Below are 24,004 nucleotides of genomic sequence, written 5' to 3' on the forward strand. Positions count from 1 at the left end.
CATCTTTTTTTAAGATTTTATACATTAGTGAAGGTCAATAAAAATAATTTTCATAATTCAAGCAGACATCAAAGAAGAGCTATTAACATTACAAGCCACACGCTGAAACACATACTTTGACAGTATTACAGGATCTTCCAGAGGAGTCAGTGAAATGCATTCTGGGACACTGCTGGCTGTCCCTGGAAGCTGGGACTGACTGGCTGAGGCTGAAGTTACCACGGCCGTGTTTTCTTCATCTACAGTGTTGACCGAGATGTCATTACTAGCAGTAGTAGCCACCGAAGGAAACGTGGAACTACTCCTACTTTCGTTTGGGAAGCCATGATTTTTCCAAGAGTCCACTGGTGAAGCTTTTGTGTTTGAAGGATATTTGGGGAATCCAGATGACTGAGAAGCGATATTACTTGCTTGTGAAAATGAGTCTATGTCAGAGTGACTAGACATACTGGGGTCTAGAACAGAGTCTGGTGAAAAGGACATTCTGTCATCAAGGGCATTCAAAAAGCCTTGCGGCTGAATTCCTGAAATCTGATTTGGCTTCATGTGTAACGTTGGATCCAGAGTCAGTACCTAGAAATTAAGACAGACAACAGTAAGATTTTGCCCTCCGCACTCAGTGTTTGTTTTTAAGGGAGTAGGCTTTAGATCTCCTACGGAAAATAAAGCTTGAGATAAAAGTTAAGAGCCATGAAGCATCTTTCGTTTTCATTCAGCAGGGTGTTGCCAACTTTACCTCTGGCGGATGATTTGGGTTGGAAGCAGAAGTGAGATTCCTCTCAGGTAACTGCTTGTTTTCCCTTTGTTTTTTATGATAAATATCCTTCAGTGATGGTAGCTTCATCTCATTACTAGTATTAGACTTAAAGATATGAAACAAAATTATTTAAGTGGTATTATCAATGATGAAAAAAATTCACTGACACAAGATCAGCACCACAAAAAGATTTCTGAAAGAATTTAAATGAACTGAGACTCTGGACTGTCAGACTTATAAAACAAGTTTAGATGTCATTACCCGTTAATTATGAGTCTCCCTCAGAATGAAAAAAAAATGATATCCCCTAATAATAAATATTAAGGTGATAATCTGAACCTAAGTTATTTAATAGCCTCAGAATACTTCCAAAGAATAAAAAACCTTGGTAGTCCCCGTACTCAAGATAAAAACCAAGTTTTGAGGTATGAAAAGACTTCATGATGAAAAGAGTGAAGCAGGATTAAGAAGACTTTTGGCTAGATTAACATCATGTGACTCAGGGAGACAGGTATACAGAGATGAAATTCCTTATCTGTGTAGTTATTTTCCTACTTTTTTAAGAGTTCACAGACCAAGAAAAAGTGTTAAGAAGTTACCCAATGGAAACAAGCCCCTTTTTAAATTAATAAGATAAGAAGATACGACCCCAATTCCTACAGCTTGAAATCAGGGCTTTGTCACGCTGGAAATGTTGCAAAGAGGTCTAAAGCTCCAAATTTAAAACCTCAGCCTCAAATTACTTCAAAGTCGGACCTACTGTAGGGCATGCTGGGGTATCATTTAACTTGGGTCTCAAATTTAAACTGTTTTAAATGAGATTATAGATTCAGCAAGAGATATATTGAAAGTACTCAAAGAATATATTCACATATATCTTTAAATATGTGTCCCATTTCCAGACCCTACACAGGCTGCAGATTACCATGCATTAACATGTTTTTAACAAACCCTGTAACTAGCTTGTGAATAGGACAATCGAACTTTTTACATGTGCATTAAAAACATTAATTTTCTGAATGTGAGCCCTTAAAATTTACAATTTCTGTAATTGGAATTTTACTTTTAATTGAAATTTTTTTTAATGTTTACTTATTTTTGAGAGAGAGACAGAGAGAGAGAAAGAGAGAGAGAGAGAGACCGAGCAGGAGAGGGGCAGAGAGAGAGGGAGACACAGAATCCAAAGCAGGCTCCAGGCTCCAAGCTGTCAGCACAGAGCCCCAATGCAGGGCTCGAACTTATGAACTGGGAGATCACGACCTGAGCCAAAGCCGGACGGCCAACTGACTGAGCCACCCAGGAGCCCCTGGAATTTTACTTTTTATACACCAACAACCTAAAAGACCCTTTCAAGCTGAAAGTTTGTAACAAGCAGAGCACTCAGGAAATGGCCTCGAGCCTGAGGAATCCCTGCCTGGTGATGCCCCAAACCTGGTGGAGCACCCCCAGGCAGAGCTGCTGGAATTACTCTATTTAGAGGTCGTGGTAGCATAACGAACCATTCTTCACCATTTTCCACTTCTATGATCACTATATTTTAACATCTCAGAAGCGAGGATGCCTCTTGTAATTAACAGCTTCTTAACATTGCTTTTGGTCAAGTAGCAATTGTGATATAATTGTCATTGTCTGCTCATAAGCACACATAGAAGACATCCAAATTGGCCGAACAGGTGTCAGCAGTTTGGAAAAAAATCCTAGAGCCTACACCAGAAGCCCCGAGAACCAGTATTTAAGGGACAGTGAATTAACAGATGGTTAGCAGCATTCCCCATCTGGGTGCCAAAAGTAGGCCAGATCTACAGAACTACTAGGCCAGGTAAAAACTCAGCACCAAGGCCTCTCATCTTTGCCAATCCCCAAAGCTCTTGATGGCTCAAGGAAAACAGTATGTGGAAAAACACAGAAACGAACACTGAGTTGAAAAGACAGCATAAACCTCTGTAGGTGAAGAGGTTTTAACAAATTTATTTCACTTATATCGTCCTTTTTAAGTATGTATAAGAGTTATATGACAAAAATCAAGGTTCAGTTACAAGATCTTTCATTAAGAATAAAATATAAATTCTAAGTGGTAAGAAAGCACTGATATACACTGCTTTTTATTTTTGTTAGAATAATTTTTTAAGTTTGTTTACTTATTTTTGAGAGAGAGAGGGGGAGAGCGAGCAAGCGGGCAAGGGAAGGATAGAGGGAGAGGGAGAGACAGAGAAAGAGAGAGAGAGAGAGAGAGAGAGAGAGAATTCCAAGCAGGCTCTGAGCTGTGAGCACAGAGCCCGAAGTGGGGCTCCAGCTCACGAACAACGAGATCACGACCCGAGCCAAAACCAAGAGTCGGAGGCCCAACAAACTGAGCTACCCAGGCGCCCCTAGAATAATTTTGTTAGACTATGAAATAGGAAGTTTCAAAATTGACAGTATCTTAGAATCACCAAAATACAGTATTCACTCACTGATGGTGCTGATCACGTCACACACAGGGAGCTCTGTAATCACAAAGCCCACCGAGGCTTCCAGCCCCTCACAATCTCACTCCCCAGCCTTCCTTTCCCTGCATTTATCTGTCTCTCTCTTTTGCTCCCTTCCTGAAGGATGGGATGCTGGTTTGTACCCCTCTTTGGGACTCTGCTGTCTACACATATGCTGTATCCCCACTGCCCCTACCGATGCCTATTACTCATGCTTATACTCTCCTGGTTACCTTCGTTGTAATCACTCCTTTTCCCCAACCTTTCTCATCACCTGAATGTACACATGCTGGGTAGTTTGATTTCACCGTGCTGAAGTAAAGAAAATATTTACATTTCGTGCTCAAAGAAAATGACGACAGCAAATTAAAATGCTCAGCGTTCTTGGTACAAATGGATTAGCAGGAGGGCGGAATAAGACAGAGAATCAAAACCAGATGTAGGAACAGCGGAAGCGGTTATCTACAGACCTACTACGCTTAGCACAGTAGGCACAAAATCATCTCATTTAATTTTACAACACATTAGCTGGGCATTTTAAATTCCATTTTTAAGTAACCTTCCTATGATCACATAGGCAATGAATGAGAGATTACATTTGAAAGCAAGTACAATTTAAAGCCCATGCTTCTTTTGGGGCGCCTGGGTGGCTCGGTTGGTTAGTGTCCGACTTCGGCTCAGGTCAAGATCTCGCGGCTTGTGAGTTCGAGTACCGCGTTGGACTCTGTGCTGACAGCTCGGAGCCTGGAGCCTGGAGCCTGCTTCGGATTCTGTGTCCCTCTTTTGCTCTTTCCCTCCCCTGCTGACGCTCTGTCTCTCCCTCTCTCAAGGATAAATAAAACATTAAACAAATAATTGGAAAAATACAACGTTTATAATGAAACGGAGCTCTGAACTATAATTGTGTGACACAAACACATACACACAATGTGTTTTTAAATCACCTGGCCTGGTGACCTATCTCCAGAGGACGGTGCAAATGCCTTCTCTAAAGTCTCAGGCAAAGAGTGATACATGTCCTTCTCCTCCAGCTTCCAGTAAGTCAGGCCTGTTGTGCACAAATACAGAGAAGAGAAGACTGAGAAAAGAGAAAAGTGCTTTCTAGAATAACTTACTTCTACCTACAGAAAATTAAATACGAGAAGTAACTAGTTTTTGGCTATCTGGATACAGGAAATTGAATTTTAATGGAACAAGAATCTCTTAAATGCCTTCCCATGGAAGAGTTCTAATTTGATGATCGAAATATTTAAAAATGAAATATATTATTAAAAGTCAAGATGTGGGGTGCCTGCTGGCTCAGTTGGAGAAGGGTGCAACTCTTGATCTCGGGGTCGTGAGTTCAAACCCCATGCTGGGTGTAGAGACTATTTTTAAAAATGTTTTTAAAGTCAAGATAAATTACTACAATCTAAAATGTATTTCTTAAAAAAGAAAAAATTCTTCATGAATAGCACAGACTTAGATAGAAACAATATAAAGAATTCAATGGTTCAGGGGCACCTGGGTGGCTGAGTCGGTTAAGAGTCTAACTCTTGATCTCTGCTCAGGTCATGATCTCCTGATTCGTGAGCTCAAGCCCCACGTTAGGCTCTGCACTGGCAGCACAGAGCCAGCTTGGGATTCTGTCTCCCTCTCTCTCTGCCCATCCCCCACTTGTGCACACGCTCACGTGCTCTCTCAAAATAAACAAACTTTAAAAATTAATAAGAATAATAATTCAGTGGTTCAAATACATACTGAGTGTTTACCGTGCCAGGCTGGGGAGCAGAAAATGTGAGAAATGAACAGTAAATAAATCACAACGTATACACAGGAGGTTAGAAGGCAGTAAACACCAAATGGTAAGACTTAAAAATCGGGTAAAAGGGAATATATGTAGCGTGTGTGGAGGGGTGCTCAGGGTTGGCTCGCTGCAAGGTACCAAGATAATGTTAGCCATTTTAGCCACATATGAGGGAGATCCCCTATATAACGGGTGGAGAGAACATTTCAAATATAGGAAGCAGCAAAGCAAAAGCCCTAAAATGAGAACCTATCTGGCACATTTAAGCAAAGAGCCTCTCTGCTGAAGCAGAGAAAGGGAGCAGCAGAAAATGAGGTCAAACAGAACAAGGCTAGATCTTGCTGAGCCTACGGGCACCTATACGACTCTGGCTGTTACTCTGAGGGAAAGAGCATAGAAGAGTTTTGAGCAGAGGAGTCACATGATCTGACCCATCTTAGAGAAGGACTGTTTAGGCTACTGTGTGGAGAACGGATGGAAGGGTGCAAGGGTGAGGGCATGGATGCTGGGCAGGAAGTTGCAGGAACTCAGGTGACAGGTGATGGGGACTCTATTAGGGTGACAGCATGACAGTGGTTGAATTCTGGCAATTTTCATCAGGCAAAGCTAATTTATCCTGACAAACTGGATGTGGGATTGTGGGAGGTAGGGTAGGGAATCAGTAAACTAGAATAAGCTTACCATGGAGAGTAAAGAATGACTCATAAAGGGTTTGAATGTCTTAATTCATTCTGGAACATCTGAAAAATGCTGAGATGGCTTTTGCAGCTGTTTGAAACAACTGCAAAAATATTTTTCCCATCTATCTTTACAGAATCTGTAACACTAATGCAAGTAAGGAAGTTATAGTTAACAGAGGCACAACAGAACACATTTACAGAAAGCACGCTAATACACTGGATAGAATTAACATCCGGCGAGAAATGCAGACAAGTTGTTATCAAAACAAAACGAAACAAAACAAAACAACAGGTCTCATACCTGTTCCTGAATCAGACATCCAAGAATTTGGACTCTCATCTGGTTTATTGAGGTAAAAAGCATGAGGGTGCTTAGCAGCAGTGAAATTAGGCTGCAATGCAAGAAAGAAAACCATTAGTCGATGGATAAAAATCATTAGGCACAAACTACTGACCCAAGGAAAGAGAGCCAGGTATCAAACCAAGGCACAGAGAAAGCCTCAGAGGGTTCAGGAAGAACTACGAAAGTCCAGTTTTCCCTGTGATTACGAGAATACAAAATGATAGGAATTAACCGTGAAGGATTTTCTTTTCCTGTGTGTTTACACGAGTTTATTTTGGTTCTGCGGAGCTGGAAGAACACTGGGAGCTGGTGTTACTTAATGAGTTCAGAATGAAAACATATTTATAGGGCCGCCTGGGTGGCTCAGTTGGTTAAGTGTCCGACTTCAGCTCAGGTCATGATCTCACACTCCGTGAGTTCGAGCCCCGCATTGGGCTCTGTGTTGACAGCTCAGAGCCTGGAGCCTACTTCAGATTCTGTGTCTCTGCCCCTCCCCTGCTCATGCTCTGTCTCTCTCTGTCTCAAAAATAAATAAAGACGTTAAAAAAAAAAAAAAAAAAAAAAAAGAAAGAAAAGAAAACTACTGTACCCACCGAGGTATATACCAAAGACCCAAAGTTTATCAGCGGTGAGAAAGTCTCCAAAAGACTAGTCTGTCTGTTCGTTTTTTTGGTTTCTGCTAGCCTCCCCAAGACTGAGTTTTACTTAATGTAAAAACAGAAGAGAAACTAGCATATATGAAAACATTTTCTCTGCCAACCTATTCCAATGGAAAAAGCAACTTTCACCCCGACTCTAAATACTCTTATGCGCTCACACCAAAGATGTACCATCCCAATGGCACGCGAGTTCAAAAGAACAGACCCACAGATACAGTACTACAGGGCGCCTGCAGGTGAGGCCAGTGGTCCCTGGAGCCTTATCACCCTCACTTCCCTCCTGAACACAAATCTGAATAGGTTCTGGAACGGTGATCTTGAGAAGCCTAAATATCACAGGCTGAAGAAAACTTATGGCAAGAAAAGAGAATAGTGCTTTATAAAGGTTGAAGGACTGTCTTCTTAGGACTTCTATTTAATCTTTTTCACAGGATGATAGAAAGACCATGTTTACAGCAATCAAGACCAGGGGCGCCTGGGTGGCTCAGTCCATTAAGCATCTGACTTTTAATTTTGGCTCAGGTCATGATCTCACAGTTCATGAGTTCAAGTTCTGCGTCTAGCTCTACACTCAGCACAGAAAATGCTTGGGATTCTCTCTCTCTGCCCCTCCCCTGCCAGTGCACGTACTCTCTCTCTCTCTAAAAAGATAAACATTAAAAACAGTGGCCAATTTCTAAAGGTATCAAGTTTGCAGAGAGACGTGATTTTGCAATTTCAATTCAGTATCATAGAATAAACAACATTACTCTATGACGATTTAAGCCAAAAGGACTTCAAAGATGTTTAAAACCTACTCAATATCTACACCTCTTTAACGAAAGCAGCTGCTAGATTAGTAAAAGGGCCACACAGAATTGAAACATTTAACCTCTTACAATTTGGATTATAAATTCAGTACTACTTCTTACAACTTAATAGTAATATAAATTATGTGAGAGTTTTTAAAATTTTTAATGCTTATTTATTTTTGAGAGAGAGACAGACAGAGCACAAGTAGGGGTTGGGGCAGAGGGAGAGGGAGACACAGAATCCGAAGCAGGCTCCAGGCTCTGAGCTGTCAGCACAGAGCCCAACGTGGGGCTCGAACTCATGAACCATGAGATCATGATCTGAGCCAAGTCAGACGCTCAAAGGACTGAGCCACCCAGGCGCCCCTATTTGAGAGTTTAAAAAAAAAGTTAAGTGGATTATTCTCTGGCTAAATGTAAACAGTTGCCGCACAAAGAGAATTAGGACCTTTACAAAACGGTTTTCATTTTCTATTGTACTTTATTCCTCATTATTTTTGATTTCCAGACTACTAAAAAACCAATACCCAGAGCAAATCATTGTTTCCAATCCTCTGGGACACCCAGAGAAAGACAGGTCAATGGAACAAATTAACAATACAAAAGAAAGGGCAAAAAACTTATGTTGACGAGCACGTAGTAAACTCCACCATAATTAGCAATAAAGTGACTCATCACCTACTTTCTCAACTGGTGATTTCTTGGCTTGCTCATTTCCTTGCATAGATTTTGAACACCCCTCCTCTGTAAGTGCTCTCTTTGGTTGGTTCTGCTTCAGCTTTTGTGCCCATGATGTTACAGCCTTACTATTCAGAAAGAGAAAACAAAATTATTCTCTTTAGATGCTGTCCTTTGCACATAAAACTAAACACTAATAAATATTGTGTCCGTGGGAAATGCTTTGAGTTCTTTTTCTAACTGCAGAGAAAGAATGGATTTTTATCCATTCACCTACATTCTTTGTACAATTTCTTATTACCAAAGGCAAAGTGAACACAAAGACTAATGGTGATTAATAAAGGATTTAACCTGTAGCCATGGAATAGAACAAAACCACCACAGTGGCCTGTTCACATACTCAATGTAGCTCTACAGCAAAAGCTTATTTGTTTACAAGGACTAGTGACTGTACTTACAGGTATACAAGATCTGTGCTGCTATAGCTAAACACTTATTTTAGAGAAAAAATTTTAGAGATATAAAACTCAACATTTAGGGTAAATGACAAATTTTAAATGATTGTTTGCTTTACAAACATTCAGCCACACTTATCATCAAACTTAGAAAATTTCCTCTTCTATATAAAAAGCGTAAAATTGAGTATGCTTGTGTATAATTTTTGGTTGCAAATTACATGCACATGTATACATTTAGACTCTAAAAGGAGCTTGATTTACTAGATTCTAAATGTAATAAACAAGTAAACCTCCCTTCAAATGTTGGAGAAATTCTACTTACCTATTCGTTTTGCCACTGTATACTTCTGAAACCTTATTTTCACCAAGAAAATTGTGTTCAAATTCACCAGGAAAAATGGAAATATCTTCTTTTAAAGATGCACAAAACTCTTCAGTGGTATGTATACGAAAATTCTTGTTTTTTACACTCTCTGCAAGTGACTCCATCTGCCCCAAAGATGCTCCAAACTGTCCCTCAGAAACCTCTGTGTGCTCCATGAACTCCCGAGGGTCCTTAGATTTGTAGGCATTTAATTCGGAGACACAAAAGGTACCATACCCACTGCTCACTGAGCTACTGTCCACATTGCAGTCTGGTTGTGATGTGGATGTTTCTTGCTGCATTTCGGGTTCTTCAGACTTAGGATAACTGATAATAGGTTCATTTCTCTCACTGTTTTCAGAAAAAAAACCCATTTGACTTCCTGAAGATAACTGTTTACTTAAAGAAGTATCATAGGAAGCCCAGGAAGCATTACTGGTCTGTAACTTGACTAAATTTTTTATCTCCTCCTGTATACGCTGAAAACAAAGTTACAGATTTGGTAAGTATACTAAACATTGCATTTTTTATAAATACTATGAAAATATTGCTTAAAAATACGAGCTATTACTCTAAAGACGGTATGTTTCTAGTTCATCAACAAAACTGATATAAAGTATTAACGGGTTCTTCTTGCAAATCTTACAGTATAAAAAAGAATCAATACAAATAACAACTTACTTGAATTTGGTTGTGGAACTGCTCCTGCTGAGCGGCTATTTGCTCTTGGCATTGTTTTTCCACCAAACTGAATAGTTGTAACCACCTGGTCTATTAAGTTATAAAATATTTTAGTTAAAAATAATTTTCAATGTAATATTTCACAGAAAAATTCCTCCAGTGGGAAAGGACCTTTTTAAAATGTATTTTAATTTAAATTTATAAGCTGAATTAAGTAGTTATAAAACTGTATTTAATGTAAAAATACAGGCACAGGCTTGGTCACCCCTTTCATATGTAATCTGTAGTTTGGGTAAATTTGAAGGTCTGGGTAAATCTTATTTTTCAAATGGCATGTCATCTGCTATCGTTTCTGATTCATCAACAACTGGCAGTCACACATCGTATTTGTCTTAAGTTCTCTTCCTTTCTTTGTAACAGTTAGTGATTTTCTTAAACAATGACTTGTACCTAGGAAAAAGAATCCCACGTCTTAAAACAAGAGATAGTTTGATATTATGGAAATTTAACCCCTAATTTACATGGGATTTAAGTGGAAAAAAAACACAAAACTTTTTCAAGTCAGGTGCTGAAGTGTTTTACAGCGCCACAGCTGAAAAAGGAATTTAAAAAATCAGTCTGAAAACCTGTGGAACTGGCCTAGGACTCCCTTCATTCTGAGGTTCTGATCCATGCTGACTCAAGAGTACAGTAAGTGTTCTTATAATCAGACTACAAAACAAGCCAGAAAAGGGTTCGGGGAGATCTCCAGAAGCTAAATTCAGTCTCAAGGCTGGTTTACAGTAAGAGACTCTACACAATAATATGCAATATCAGTAAGTAGCTACCGTGAAAAGAGCCTCCCTGTTTAAAACCATTCACCATCTTTACGCTCCTGTACTCCTCACAGGCCCCGGAGTGACCCGGCCCATGCACACCTCCCAACTTCATCTCATCCCTATCTATTCCGTGCTCAAAGCACACCGGCCACACTGGCCTCTACCTTTTCCCTGAACATGCCAAAAAGGTCTTCCACCTTGAAAGCTTTGTCTTCACTGTACCCGCTACCTGGAAAGCTCTCTCTCCAGCTCTTATGGCTTCCTTCTTCTCCCCCCCGCCCCTTGCAATTTCAGCTTCTCAAAGACAGTTTTCCCAAACCATCCTGAAGTTGCTCTCTTTCTCAATGTCATCCTGTTTTTGCCTTCAGAGCATTTACCACAATTAAGAGGGCATCTCGTTTATTCACTTTGTTAACCTGTTTGCCTCCGGCACCTAGGACACAATACCAAGGAAAGAGTGTCTAAATGAGGGTATAAAAATGTGAATTTCAGGGGCACCTGGCTGGCTCAGGCGGTAAAGCATGCAACTCTTGAGCTCAGGGACAAGGGTTTGAGCCTTACAGTGGCTGTGGTTTACTCAAAAAAAAAAAAAAAAAAAAAAAGGTCAAGTTCAAGATGAATTTTTTTTCTTGGTATTACAGACTACACAATTCAGAGGTCCTTCAGATTAATACTGAAAACCGTTTCTATAATTATAATAGAGCAGAATTAAGTTGAAGACTATATAACTGTATTAAAACAAAGGAAGCAAAAAACCCCAGGATTGAAATAAAACAGTGCTGGGGCGCCTGGCAGGCTCAGTCGGTTAAACGTCCAACTTCAACTCAGGTCATGATCTCACGGTCCGAGAATTCAAGCCCTGAATCGGGCTCCATGCTGACAGCTCAGAGCCTGGAACCTGCTTCGGATTCTGTGTCTCCCTCTCTCTCTGCCCCTCCCCTGCTCGTGCTCTGTCTCTATCAAAAATAAACATTTTTAAAAACAAATAAATAAAACAGTGCTGGTCGCCTGAGTGGCTCAGTCAGTTAAGCATCCAGCTTTTTTTTTTTTTTTTAATTTATTTTTGGGACAGAGAGAGACAGAGCATGAACGGGGGAGGGGCAGAGAGAGCGGGAGACACAGAATCGGAAACAGGCTCCAGGCTCCGAGCCGTCAGCCCAGAGCCTGACGCGGGGCTCGAACTCACGGACCGCGAGATCGTGACCTGGCTGAAGTCGGACGCTTAACCGACTGCGCCACCCAGGCGCCCCTAGCATCCAGCTCTTGATTTCTGCTCAGGTCCATGCTCTCACGGTCGTGAGATCGAGCCCCACGCTGAGCCCCATTTTGGGCTCCACACTGGGTGGATGCTCTCTTTTTCTCTCTCAAAAAATAAAAATAAAAAAAATAAAAATAAAAATAAAGAAAATAGAATAGTGCTAATAGAAAGTATTAATTCTAAATCAACTAACTTGATAAGGATAAGGTAGGCTACATCAAATTCAGTTCCTTATCTTCTCAACTTACCTATAATATGAAGTACCTTAATCAAAACAAAAAATAAATCAGGGAATAGTTTTCTTACTAAGTTATACTAACTTAAGCACTACTTTAGGGGTTATTTTAATCTGACAAAGTTACTAGTCACAAAAAACTAAATTACAATAATGACGGAATTATATAACAACAACAAAAAAATAACCAAAAAAATGGCCTTATATTTATGTGACACGCAACGTTAACCACATCCTTATTATCATTTTCTTATTTAGGATACAAATGAATAGAGCTTGCTCTGGATATAAATTGGTAGAGAAGATTTTGTTCTCCCTAGTCAGATTTTATAAATAATATTTCAATTTTCAATAAGCATATTTAAGAACATTATAAACGCAGCAAATAACATTTTTCACATAATTATTAAGAACTATTATTCATTTCTAACCAACAATATTTATATGATCTGCATTGTACATACTGTTGGAGGACTTAGGCATCTAATTAAAGCTTTCCCCTGTATAGTTTTTGATGCTATTATCCTGAATGGGGTTTCTATCGTATGCCTAGTAAATATTCCATTGGCTTTGACATCCTAGGCCTCACTCCCTGCTCTCCACTAACAACCTGTATGGTCCTCAACAAGTATATCTCATTTATGCTCTTTACTAATTTATAAATTGGGGGGGGGGGCAGTATAAAATCGGAAGAGGAACACCTCCCAGGTGGCTGGGAGGATAAATTTTAAACTCCAATATGATGGATGTGAAAACAGTGATCTCAAGGGGGGGAACTAGATTTTGAAAATCTGTGAGGTCATGGATGTCACAAAGCTAGGGAGAGCACTACCAGCACTTTGTGGGCAGTCCAAGGATGCAAATCACAGGATGGTCCCCGACAATGAAAAACTGTCCTGTGTCCACTTTATATTATAAAAATAACATATATTTTGCACAGCTTTCAAATCACCAAATTGTCCAGGAATCCAACTACAAAGATGTTATGTTTGCTTCAGAACTTGATCAGAAATTGGTCACCGTTTCAGAAAATCATGTCACCAAATGCAGTTCTGGATTGTCAATACAGAAGAGCTGTATCGGTCCATGTCTGTAGCCACTGTCTTCGCAATGAGTCTACGTATAAACACCAGGCTATGCTTCACTAGGTCTTGTAATGTGGATGTGCCTGAGCACGTGTATACTGAAATACCTGTTATCATGCTATAAGTAACTGTCATTCCTCCTTTATATCACAGTTAAGAGGATGATTGTTTTTAAAGTGGGTACACGCAGGATATATCTGCGAACTTCATTTCAGGACAATATAAGTTGATGTTATTTTTGAAATTGTAAAATTTATTTGTAAATTAGTAATTTAATTGTAATATTACAAATTGAGGGCTTTGGGTCTAATAAGGTTGAGTGCCACTGACAAAAAAAGTGTCTAGTATATTGCTTGGCAAATCGACACACAATAAACAGTACACATAATAACAACAATCATTGTACAACCATTACTCTTAAATATGTAATCAGTAGCACTAAATAGTTAAAATGCTAAAATAATGAATTAAGACAAATTAGCTAATAATGTGTTTTAAAAATTTACCATCACAGAAATATTAGCAATAGCAAGTCTTTAAGAATATATTGAAGTATTTCTATGTAAATGTGTTAAAAAATTATTTCCCATGAATCAAAATACATAACCTTCTCAAGTTTAAGCAGTGATAAACTTAAGAATTCCAGGAAAGATGGGGGCCCCTGGGTGGCTCAGTCGGTTAAGTATCCACCTCCGGCTCAGGTCACGATCTCAAGGTTTGTGACTTCGAGTCCTGCATGGTGCTTTCTGCCATTAGCGCGGAGCCTGCTTCAAATCCTCTGTCTCTCTCTCTCTCTGCCCCTCCCCAACTCTCTCAAAAATAAAATAACAAACATTAAAAAAAAAAAAAAAAGAATTCCAGGAAAGAGGTTTTAGAAAGAAATTCTAAAGAAATCAGATCTCCAGAGCTCTGAGCTCTGTGGAAGGTTTATATTTTAATAACACTACAAGTGGTAGAAATCAGACAAATGTTACAATTCCAGAAGAAGGTGAAAACATGAAATTCAGGGGAAATAGTCAGGAATAAGGCTTGCACGATCCTTACCCCTCCCATTCTTCCTACAATACTACACTAAAACATCATATTTTGGTTTTGTTTGTCACAAAACACACTAATAAATTGGAGAAATTTTACTGAAATGACCAGGAGATTTCATATTCTGTCAAAGAACTATCTTAAGAAACTATTCACTGGATAATCAATTACATGTCTACATTACAAAAATTAGTTATTATTAAACATAATAAAAATAATAATATTATATCACAGGTGAAGAAGAAAGGGTGTAAAGAAACAGGCTCAAATGTTAAGGTGTTAGTGGCTAGTCGATATGCTGGCTTATAAAAACCTGTATCTTAGATTCACAAACAAATACTGATTCAAAGATGCTGATTTCGAAGTATTAAAAGCAACAATTTCTAGCTAAACATGAATTTGCCAGAAAAGCAATGCCTTATTTTTTTAAAAGCATACTAATTCAGGTTCATAAGCTAATGAGTAAGTATATTAGGGGAAATATTTCACAAAGGATTTCACTTTTAATTGCATCATTTTACCGGTCTCTTGCATTATCACAGACTGATTATTACATGGAAAAAACATAAAAACTGTAAACACTTAAAACTCAGTTTTCTTAAAGTTTGCATTAATACTCAGTCATTCTTTCTTTCTTTTTTTTTTTTTTAATGTTTATTTATTTTTGAAAGAGAGAAAGGGAGGCAGAGGATCCGAAGCGGGCTCTGTACTGAGACCGACGTTGGACCTTAACCGACTTAGCCACCCAGGTGCCCCAATACTCAGTCGTCTTATAACTTCAGTGATTATGGATAATGAATACAAATAATTACAATTAGGGGTGGCTGCTACTGAATTCTTAAACCAGGTATTCATCCGTTCCACTTTACATTTTGACAATTACACAAACAATGGTTTTAAAAGTATGATAAACATTTAAAATAAAACCTACTGTCCCCTAAATAAACAATTTAATAATAATAATGTTTTATACATTTCTATAAAGCATTACCAAATCTAGCTTTGGAAAAATCTAACTTGGGCATTATTCTGTGAATCAAAATTTACATATTATATATTCTTTTATCTGCTAAGTTTTTATATCACAATTTAACCTGTAGACCAAAGAAAGAACCACTGACCTGAAAAATCAATATAACTCAATGTATCACAACTAAATGGGATAAAACATTACTAAGCAAAAGCCTTAATTTATAAATAGTTCAAAGAGGATTTAGGTTTTTCAAAATGGTAACACTTCTGTATGTGTTACTTAAAACATTAGAATTAGTAATAGTATCAGTCAATTTGGACTTCTCCCTTCTCTGAACAAAGCTAATATTTTAGTTGACACTTAAAATATAAATTAATGTGTCTAATGACTGATATTTGTCAAAACATGCTTTTGATCATCTTTTTCGTATGCGTTCAGTGCTGTTCCCCAATTACTACTTTTGACCACTTTAGCAATAAGTATCATGCTCTTTAGAAGATAAATCTCTAATAATTTAGAGTTTAGTAGAGGCACATGTACAATTATATGTTTTAAGATTCCACAAATAAAACAAAACTAGATACCTCACAGTTTTTCCAAAGTTCCGAATCAGTCCTTCCACTGTTTTGTAGCTCTTGCATTAAAGAGGTTAGGACTTCAACTGTACCTTGAATTACAGATGGTCTGGTCTTCCCTGAGAAAGAGGATACCCCATTTGTACTAAGGTGGGGACTACTTCTGTTGAAACATAAATAATTCAAATGGTTTTCTTCATTCTACCAAGTGTTGAATAATTCAGCAGTTCAAGTTTAGCAGAGCAGTACAAAACCACTGACATTTAATCCTTCTTAATGGCACCTCGTTTGTTGAAAATCTGATCACGTTTGTCCACAAAAGGAAAATAGCAGTAAAAAGACAACACTTATTTAAGAACCCAACAGAGAGACTTTCTCCAAAAGCGCGAGAACACCCCAAAGTACCAACAGAAAGTAAGTTTCTGCCATACGATAAGAAAAAGGTCTAGCTTCTCCAATCTACATTATTCCAGAGGATTATTGCACTCTACTGTAAGAAGAGCCTTTTTTATTGTAGCAGAGATTCTTTTTCCACTGCCCAGAACTGCAGTCAAGTGTTGTTAATCGCATCCCCCTAATTTGGTGTGATAAACTGATGCTTATCTTTTTTGCACTGTCTTTGAATAAAAGTTGTGCCAAGTAAATTAGCAGCAAATATTCAGGACTTATTTAGCCTGTTCATTGTGTAAAATAGCACTCATTCTTTCCAGGAGGACTGCTTTCCCAAACTTGAGAGGAAGTTATTTCAGGTTTGTTTTATAAAAACACAAAGCATAATTAAGGAAAATAAAATCTGTTTAAATTCCAGTCTAAGAGATCATTTTTCATTTATTGATTGATAACCTATATTGTTTCACAAAGAGTTCATTTAAAAAAAAAAAAACAATACTAATTAAAATAACAGAAAAATAGTGACAAGTAGGATCAGAGAAAGATTAATAAAAACCCAAGGGAAAGGAGAACATACATGTTGTCCGTAACGGATTTACACAGTTGTGTAATTATCAAGTCTAAATTTGGCTGATTTAACCACCAGTCACAATGAAAAGGGAGACAAGTTCAGTTACATAATTTTCATTACAAGGGCATATTTAGGGGTAACCTGGCTGGCTCAGTTGGTGGAGCACACAACTCTTGATCTCGGGTTGGTGACTTCAAGCCCCATGTTGGGGGTAGAGATTAAAAAAATTTTTTTAATTAAATCTTAAAAAAAAAAAAAAAAAAGGACATATTTAGGTTCCCCTAGGAAAATTGTGTTCTAAAAGGGATTTCTTCAGGGGCACCTGGGTGACTTAGTTGGTTAAGTGTCTGACTCTTGGTTTTGGCCCAGGCCAAGATCTCAGAGTTCATAAGTTCGAGCCCCACATTGGGCTCTGCACTGACAGTGGGGAGCCTGCTTGGGATCGATCTCTCTCTCTCTCTCTCTCTCTCTCAAAATAATAAACATAAAAAAAATTTTAAAGGGAGTTCTTCATAGGGACCACTAGGTGATATAGGAAACAAACTTTCAGTACATGGTATAGATTACAAAGACAGACATCTCTCTTGGACCATTTGCCACACACTTTCCCACCCTTTCACCTTGCTTTTTCATTTTATATATTCTTGTAAGCTGCCTTATATTCCTCCTGAGAAGGGCAGAGAATGAACAAACTTTTTAAGGAATTAATGAATTTATTAATTTCATCAAGATCTATTGTGTTCGAAAATATCTGACCCTTTAACAGTAGGGCCCAGACTGGTAAGTTTTTGCTCCCTTGTACCTGCTTGGTATATAGGTGGTCTCCTCTCTAATGGACTCTACCCCTTTGCTGTTTTTAAGCTACTAGAAATTTAGAAATCAAATAACCCAAGTTTGTCAGATTATGTACAAAATGAAAGCAAACGGGTTCTGATTACAAACAAACCAAAGGGGTGCATGGGTGGCTCAGTCGGTTAAACGTCCCAAAACCTGATTTTGGCTCAGGTCATGATCTCACGGTTCATGGGTTCAAGCCCTGCATCAGGCTCTGTGCTGACAGTCTGGAGCCTGCTTGGAATTCTCTGTCTCCCCCCTCCCTCTCTCTCTGCCCCTCGTTCTCTCTCTCTCTGTCTCAAAAATAAATAAACTTAAAAAAAAAAAAAGGCGCAAACACGGGATAGCTTAAAAAGAAAATGCATAAAATGCATTGTTGGATAGCATCTATTTTTGTCTACTCAGGGTCTGTTTTTCTGCTTACTTCCTAGTATTCAACTTTAATTGTTACTTCCCAGGTTGGTGAGGTAGTTCTGAAATATTAAACGTTATTTGTATGTAGAAACAGTATTTAGTCAATTAAATTCTAAAGGCATGTTCGTAATCTATGAGGAAGTTTTAAAAGTGTACAGAGAACCGTAACTAGGAAAATAAGTTCTTTTCCACAATGTTCCCCATGCAAAAGTGTATTATCTCTGGGAGAAACAAAAAACAGGAAAAGAATGAAACTATTCTGGACTTAAGACAACTATCCCTGAACAGTTCCTGCTCAGGGGCTGTTGTTATTTAAATGCGAACCAATAACTGTGATGCTATTTGGGTCAACTGGGCAAATAAACTTGTTTTGATTTGTTGTTACATAAAAAAAAAAAATCTATCTATCCCATTCTTACCTATTAATATTTAAGTTCAGTCCAAAAGAATGGGGAGAATTTTTTATATCAGATTCTACAGAAGATGAAGTTTTCCGTAAGGATTTCACCAAATCAAAATCTTCCATAGTGTATAGAAATCGTTACACTCTCTTATTTGAAAATGTAGGTTCTTTCAATGTTTGAAGAAACTGAATCCGAGTCATCTTCAGATGCTTCATCGTCTACAGGCATTTTCAGTGGCTAACATTCAGAACTGGGAAATATCCTAAGCTCCCAAGAGAGTCTGAAAATGAATGGAGGAAAAAATACTATAAAAAGCCACTAAATCTAGCAACTGCTTTTTCATTACTTTGGAAACCTTGATCCTTTTATATAAATTGGCATTAAGAATAGCAACATCATTTACAATAGTTAAAATGCAGAAACAACTAAGGTGTCCATCAACTGATGAATAAACTCATGTTGTATATACATATAATGGAATATTTCTCAGCCATAAGAAGAAATGAAATACTGATACAATACTACAATGTGGACAAACGCCGAAATATCATAATCAAGTAAAGGAAGCTCAGTAAAAGATCACATAATGTATGATTTCATTTATGTGAGGAATCTAGAATAGGCAAATCTTTTGAGACAGAAAGTAGATTTATGGTTGCCAGAGCTGGGGCACGAAGTGACCAAAAATGGGTATGGAGGGGCGCCCGGGTGGCTCAGTTGGTTGAGCGACTGACTTCGGCTTGGGTCATGATCTCACGGTTTGTGAGTTTGAGCCCCGCGTCGGGCTCTGTGCTGACCGCTCAGAGCCTGGATCCTGCTTCGGATTCTGTGTCTCCCTCTCTCTCTGCCCCTCCCCCACGCATGCTCCGTCTCTCTCTGTCTCGGAAATAAATAAACATAAAAGAAAAAAATGGGTATGGAGTGTCTTTTTAGGGTGATGAGAAATTCCAGAATTAAATGGTGGTGATGGTTACACAACCCATCTGTGAATATACTAAAAACCAATGAATTGTACGCTTTAAAGGGACGCATCTTACGATACATGAATTGGATCTCAAGAAATCTACAATAAGGGTGATTTGCAAAAGTAGCTTCATCTTTTCCAGGTATTATTTCAGAATTCTATGTGTTTAACTATCAAGGTTCTAGACACGACTCTACTGCGTAACAACTGGAACACGTACATGCCTTGTTCATTTAAGAAGCTCTACCCAGTATCCATGCTTGCTGATTTACACGGCGGATAAACTGGAACTACTTAGTATTTAATTTGATATTAAAAACAGCCAATTAAATGGTTACCAACAGTTGTTTGTCCATTGGCTGGAATGCATTTTGCGCTACATAGCCTTTATTACTTCTTTAAAGACTATTTGCCGGGTCAACTAAAAATAACTAACTGATGCAGGTTAACTGACGCCAGGTGTACAGAGGCAAGTTGGCCATCACAAATCAAACACCACGCTTCCTACTTAGGGAATTCATGTCTTTTTGAAAAAGTGAAAGAGCAAGTAAAAAAAAAAAAAAAAAAGAAAGAAAAAACCATTTATGCTGCTTACAAGATTCCACTAGGTTCCCACTTCTGGGGCCTGGTTTTACAAAGCACAACCTTAAAAAACATCAGCTCATAAAGGAACCACTTCCTTGGCGGGAGGTAGGTTTTCTGAAAGCCAAGGGTAACTGGACCTACCTAAATGGATTTCTCCCCCGTGGCTCAGCCCATCACCAGCCACAAATGGGGTCCTGAAAAGGTCTGGGGCTGCACCTTCCACCCGGCAACGAAAATATCTGGATTCAAATCACCCTGCTCTTCTACCAGGAAAACACCCTGCTCTCCAGGGACTTGGATCTGCGACCCCATCCACTATTTCGCCCGCTGAAGTAATCCGGATGCAGAAGATGGAGATGGAAAACCACTCGAAACGCAAAGATGCTTCTCCAGTGGGGGAGGGGGGGAGAGGAAGGGGAAATAAAAGGGGGGGGGGACCCGACATAAATGCAAAATTAAAACAAAAACACGCGATGGACAACGGTTATAAGCACAGAGCCATTTTTATATTTCCCAGTAACGAAATGTGACGCTCTTGGTCCCCAAAACCCCTCGCCAAAAAGAAGGTCGCTGGGAGGATGGGGGATGGGATGGTACAAATTGGGGCCCGACACTCGGAAAGTTAACCAGGTGTTTCGCTTTGCTAGGAGCCCGAGGGGGGTACGGAAGACAGGGTTCCAGAGGTTTTGAGGCCAGATCCTGACCCCCTTGCCTTCACAGCCAGACCTCAATTGCTGATGGGGTGGCTCTCGGGTCAAAGTGGGACGGCGAGCAAGAACAAAACGCGGTCGCCTGAACTGTGGGCAGCGGGGAGGCGGAAGGAAAAGCCGCTGCTCCCACAATTACAACCGCGATTCCCAAAGTCAACCAGGGAAGATCAAAAAAAGGAGACAAATCCCACAAGCCCCCCGCCACTCGGGATGAGGCGCTCTGCGATTGGGCCGCGCGGGTGTCACTCAAGGGCACTGAGTCTAGAAAAGGCACCCGGCCGCAGGCGAAGCCCCCACATACCCGAGGACTGTGGTGGGGGTTGTGTCGTGTGGCCGTCGTCCCCCCACCCCCGCCCTGAGCCCATCAGCAACACTTAGGGTTCTGCTAAGTCCAGGTCTTCCGAGCCTCGTCCCCTTGCCCCCCGCGACTGACGGCTCCCCGCAGGCCGGCGACCACTCACCTGGCCGGGGCTCCCACAGTGGATGTCAGCGTCAGGCGAGCGGCCTCTCGCGACCGTTAAACTCGAGTGAGCGTGCGCGCGCCCGTCGTCCTGCCTGTGATTGGCTGCACGAAAGGGGGCGGAGACGGTTGCACCGCGGAGCGTCCGTCCTTCTCCCCTTTCTCTTCACGCCCCTTTCTCCAAAGGGGGAGGTCCTACGCTTGGGAACTCGGAGGGGGCGGAGCTTCTGCGAAGCCCTCCCGTCTGATTGGTTCTCTGGGAACGTACAGCTGCCACGCTAAAAATAGCTTCCGCTCTCCGCATGCGCAGTTGGTAAGAATGAGCCCAGGGCTAGTGAGGGAAGCGACGGCGGGAGTACTGCGCGTGCGCAAACCCAGGAGTGCGCTTTCGATGCACCTTCTGCAGTGGTTCCTGTTACCCCAGAAAGTGGCGGGTGGGAGACCACGTCTGCAGCCAGGTAAGCATCTGTGGAGCAGCCAGCCGCCTGTACGGTTGCCTGCGATTGTCAAGGACTCTGAAGAGAGGACTGGGAGCTAGGACGCCTGACTTTCCCAGCTTGCGGTCCTGATTCGTGCAACCAATTGACCTGAGACACCGCTGGCGGTGAGGTGCAACTTGTCCAGACACTGAGCTAAGTTTTCTCTGCACCTGGTTTACCCTAAGCTGCTGGGGGTCTTTCCCGGGGCTCTTCAAGGGCTGGTGTGGGGAGGGGAGGACAGCTCACCGCCTTGGAGAAAACGGGTCCACCGAGGCCCGAGAAGAAATGGAAAGAGCTTCATTTACTTGTCCAACAGAGCTCTATAGAGCTCTTAGCACGCAGCAGGTGCTGTTCCAAGCTGGCACATAGTAGGTGTCAGCATGGCTCTTGCCAGGCCTTTCAAGGACGACAGAGAATCTGTGTCCCTTCCTGGAGGCCCTACCATTTCATTCTCTCTGTTCAGTTCACTTTTTAAATATTTATTTATTTTTGAGGGAGCATGAGCAGGGAAAGGGCAGAAGGAGAGGGAGAGAGAGGATACGAAGCTGGCTCCGAGAGCCGTTAGCAGAGACCTGTGAGATCAGGACCTGAACCGAGGTCAAATGCTTAAGCGACTGAGCCACCCAGGCACCCCTGTTGAGTTCACATTCTTAAGACTAGTTAACTTTTAAGGCCAGCTCTTAGATTTCCCTCCAGGGTTCCTGGGTCCAAAGTGAAAGAACTTTGCTAGCCCTATCATGTAGCTATGGCTGAAAAGCCAGGATGCACCGTGAAATGTTATTGGCAGCAATGACAGATCTTCGAGGCATTCCATGTCATCTGAGCTTCCTAACAATTCTGTCTCAAAGAGTAAAAATTCAGTCTGTGTCCAAAACCCCATCTGTATATGATAGATTTCAAGCTTAAATAAACTTAATCCACACCCGCCCCATTGTGTTAATCCTTCTGTGCTCATGTAATACCTCACTAAAATCAAAAACTAATTCTAAGCACATGGCTCTGACTTCAGTGATCATATTTCAAGTCCACAAAAAAAAAAAAAAAAGTTTTATCACTAATTTCAGTTGGTCATAATTGAACATAATTTCAGTTGTCTGTTATTTGAGACATTGTAGAATCTTTTTTTTTTTTTAACGTTTATTTATTTTTGAGAGACACAGAGAGACAGAGAACGAGCAGGGGAGGAACAGAGAGAGAGGGAGACACAGAATCCAAAGCAGGCTCCAGGCTCTGAGCTGTCAGCACAGAGCCCGACGCGGGGCTCAAACCCACGAACCGCGAGATCATGACCTGAACCAAAGTCAGTTGCTTAACTGACTGAGCCACCCAGGTGTCCCAAGACATTGTAGAATCTTTTACACTCAGAAGAACTGAGAAGTGTGAATTACTCAGACATCTCCAGGCAGACCGAGTTGTGTTTCCTTACAAGAAAAAATATTAACCCCAAAATTGAGTTCTGGTGATTAGTTCCTAACCATGCAAGAGGCAGGAGATGATCACTTTTGGCTGCAAAATCCAATGGGTTCTGTTCAGTTTGAGGATGTAGGTTTTTGGGGTTTTTTTGTTTTGGCTGTGTGGTTTTAGGTAACTTTTTATCTATTAATGTCCTAATAAGCCAGTGTATTCAGGAGCTACTATTCTGGTTAACCAAGTTTTCTTGGGTTTTTTTGTCGTTTTTTGTTGTTGTTGTTGTTGTTGTTGTTGTTGTTGTTTTAATATTTATTTTTGAGAGGGAGAGACAGAGTGTGAGCAGGGGAGGGGCAGAGAAAAAAGGAAATACAGAATCCGAAGCAGGCTCCAGGCTCTGAGCTGTCAGCACAGAGCCTGACGGAGGGCTCAAACTCAGGAATGACGAGATCATGACCTAAGCTGAAGTCAGATGCCTAACTGACTGAGCCACCCAGGCCCCTGTTTTTGTTTTTTTAATGTTTATTTATTTTTGAGAGAGAGAGACAGAGTGTGATCAGGGGAGGGACAGAGAGAGAGGGAGACAGAGAATCTGAAGCAGGCTCCAGGCTCTGAGCTATCAGCACAGAGCCCAATGCAGGGCTCAAACTCACGAACCATGAGACCATGACCTGAACCGAAGTCAGACGCTTAACCAACTGAGCCACCCAGGCGGCCCTAAAAAAGTAGTTTTTAAAACCCATAGACATGATTTCTGAATGTAGAAAACAGAAGTAGAGGCTTCAGAAATTCCAGTAAATGTATAATAACTTCATCTAATCTAAACCTACCACCCATCCTGGAGATTTTGCACTATTTGTGTGCAAGCTGACACCACTATTTTATGCCCTTTATGATGGTATGATTACTATAGGACTTTATCATAACAAATTGCTCAAGTATCTCTTTGACCTTGAAGGCTTCACACTGACAGCTTTTGAGCGGAGATCTTTTTTTTGAGCAGAAACCTTTCACGTTGGTGTGGATAAGACCAGGCTGTGCAGTCATAATGGCTGATAATAGCTTACAGCATTTGGTTTCTGTTAACCCTAGGGTTGCTACTCTTTGATTATTATGTCCAAACTGTTTGTCATTTGGCGGGG

General features: G+C 40.4%; 2 protein-coding genes across 11 annotated transcripts in view; one reads left to right on the top strand and one right to left on the bottom strand.

Annotated features, from left to right (window-relative positions):
* MPHOSPH9 (M-phase phosphoprotein 9) overlaps positions 1-21,071 on the bottom strand; it is a 55,309-nt gene extending 34,238 nt beyond the window's left edge. For 5 of the 10 annotated variants that reach the window (XM_049619474.1, XM_049619477.1, XM_049619476.1 and 2 more), the window contains exons 1-10: positions 20,978-21,071; positions 18,273-18,537; positions 15,654-15,807; positions 9,666-9,755; positions 8,943-9,463; positions 8,167-8,290; positions 5,993-6,083; positions 4,170-4,273; positions 737-862; positions 116-573 (exon numbers count right to left, since the gene is read on the bottom strand). In XM_049619474.1, the coding sequence (XP_049475431.1) occupies positions 116-573; positions 737-862; positions 4,170-4,273; positions 5,993-6,083; positions 8,167-8,290; positions 8,943-9,463; positions 9,666-9,755; positions 15,654-15,807; positions 18,273-18,379 (1,775 nt within the window). In that variant the 5' untranslated portion in view covers positions 18,380-18,537; positions 20,978-21,071. The other 5 variants (XM_049619473.1, XM_049619475.1, XM_049619472.1 and 2 more) reach the window with 5 other exon arrangements.
* A 140-nt stretch (positions 21,072-21,211) lies between these two features.
* Positions 21,212-24,004, top strand: part of MTRFR (mitochondrial translation release factor in rescue) — a 13,265-nt gene continuing 10,472 nt past the window's right edge. The window contains exon 1 of the mRNA XM_049619482.1: positions 21,212-21,434. Coding sequence (XP_049475439.1) covers positions 21,296-21,434 — 139 coding nt within the window. The 5' untranslated portion in view covers positions 21,212-21,295. The remainder of the gene's footprint in view (positions 21,435-24,004) is intronic.

Source organism: Panthera uncia (assembly GCF_023721935.1).
Source record: "Panthera uncia isolate 11264 chromosome D3 unlocalized genomic scaffold, Puncia_PCG_1.0 HiC_scaffold_8, whole genome shotgun sequence".
NCBI lineage: Eukaryota > Metazoa > Chordata > Mammalia > Carnivora > Felidae > Panthera > Panthera uncia.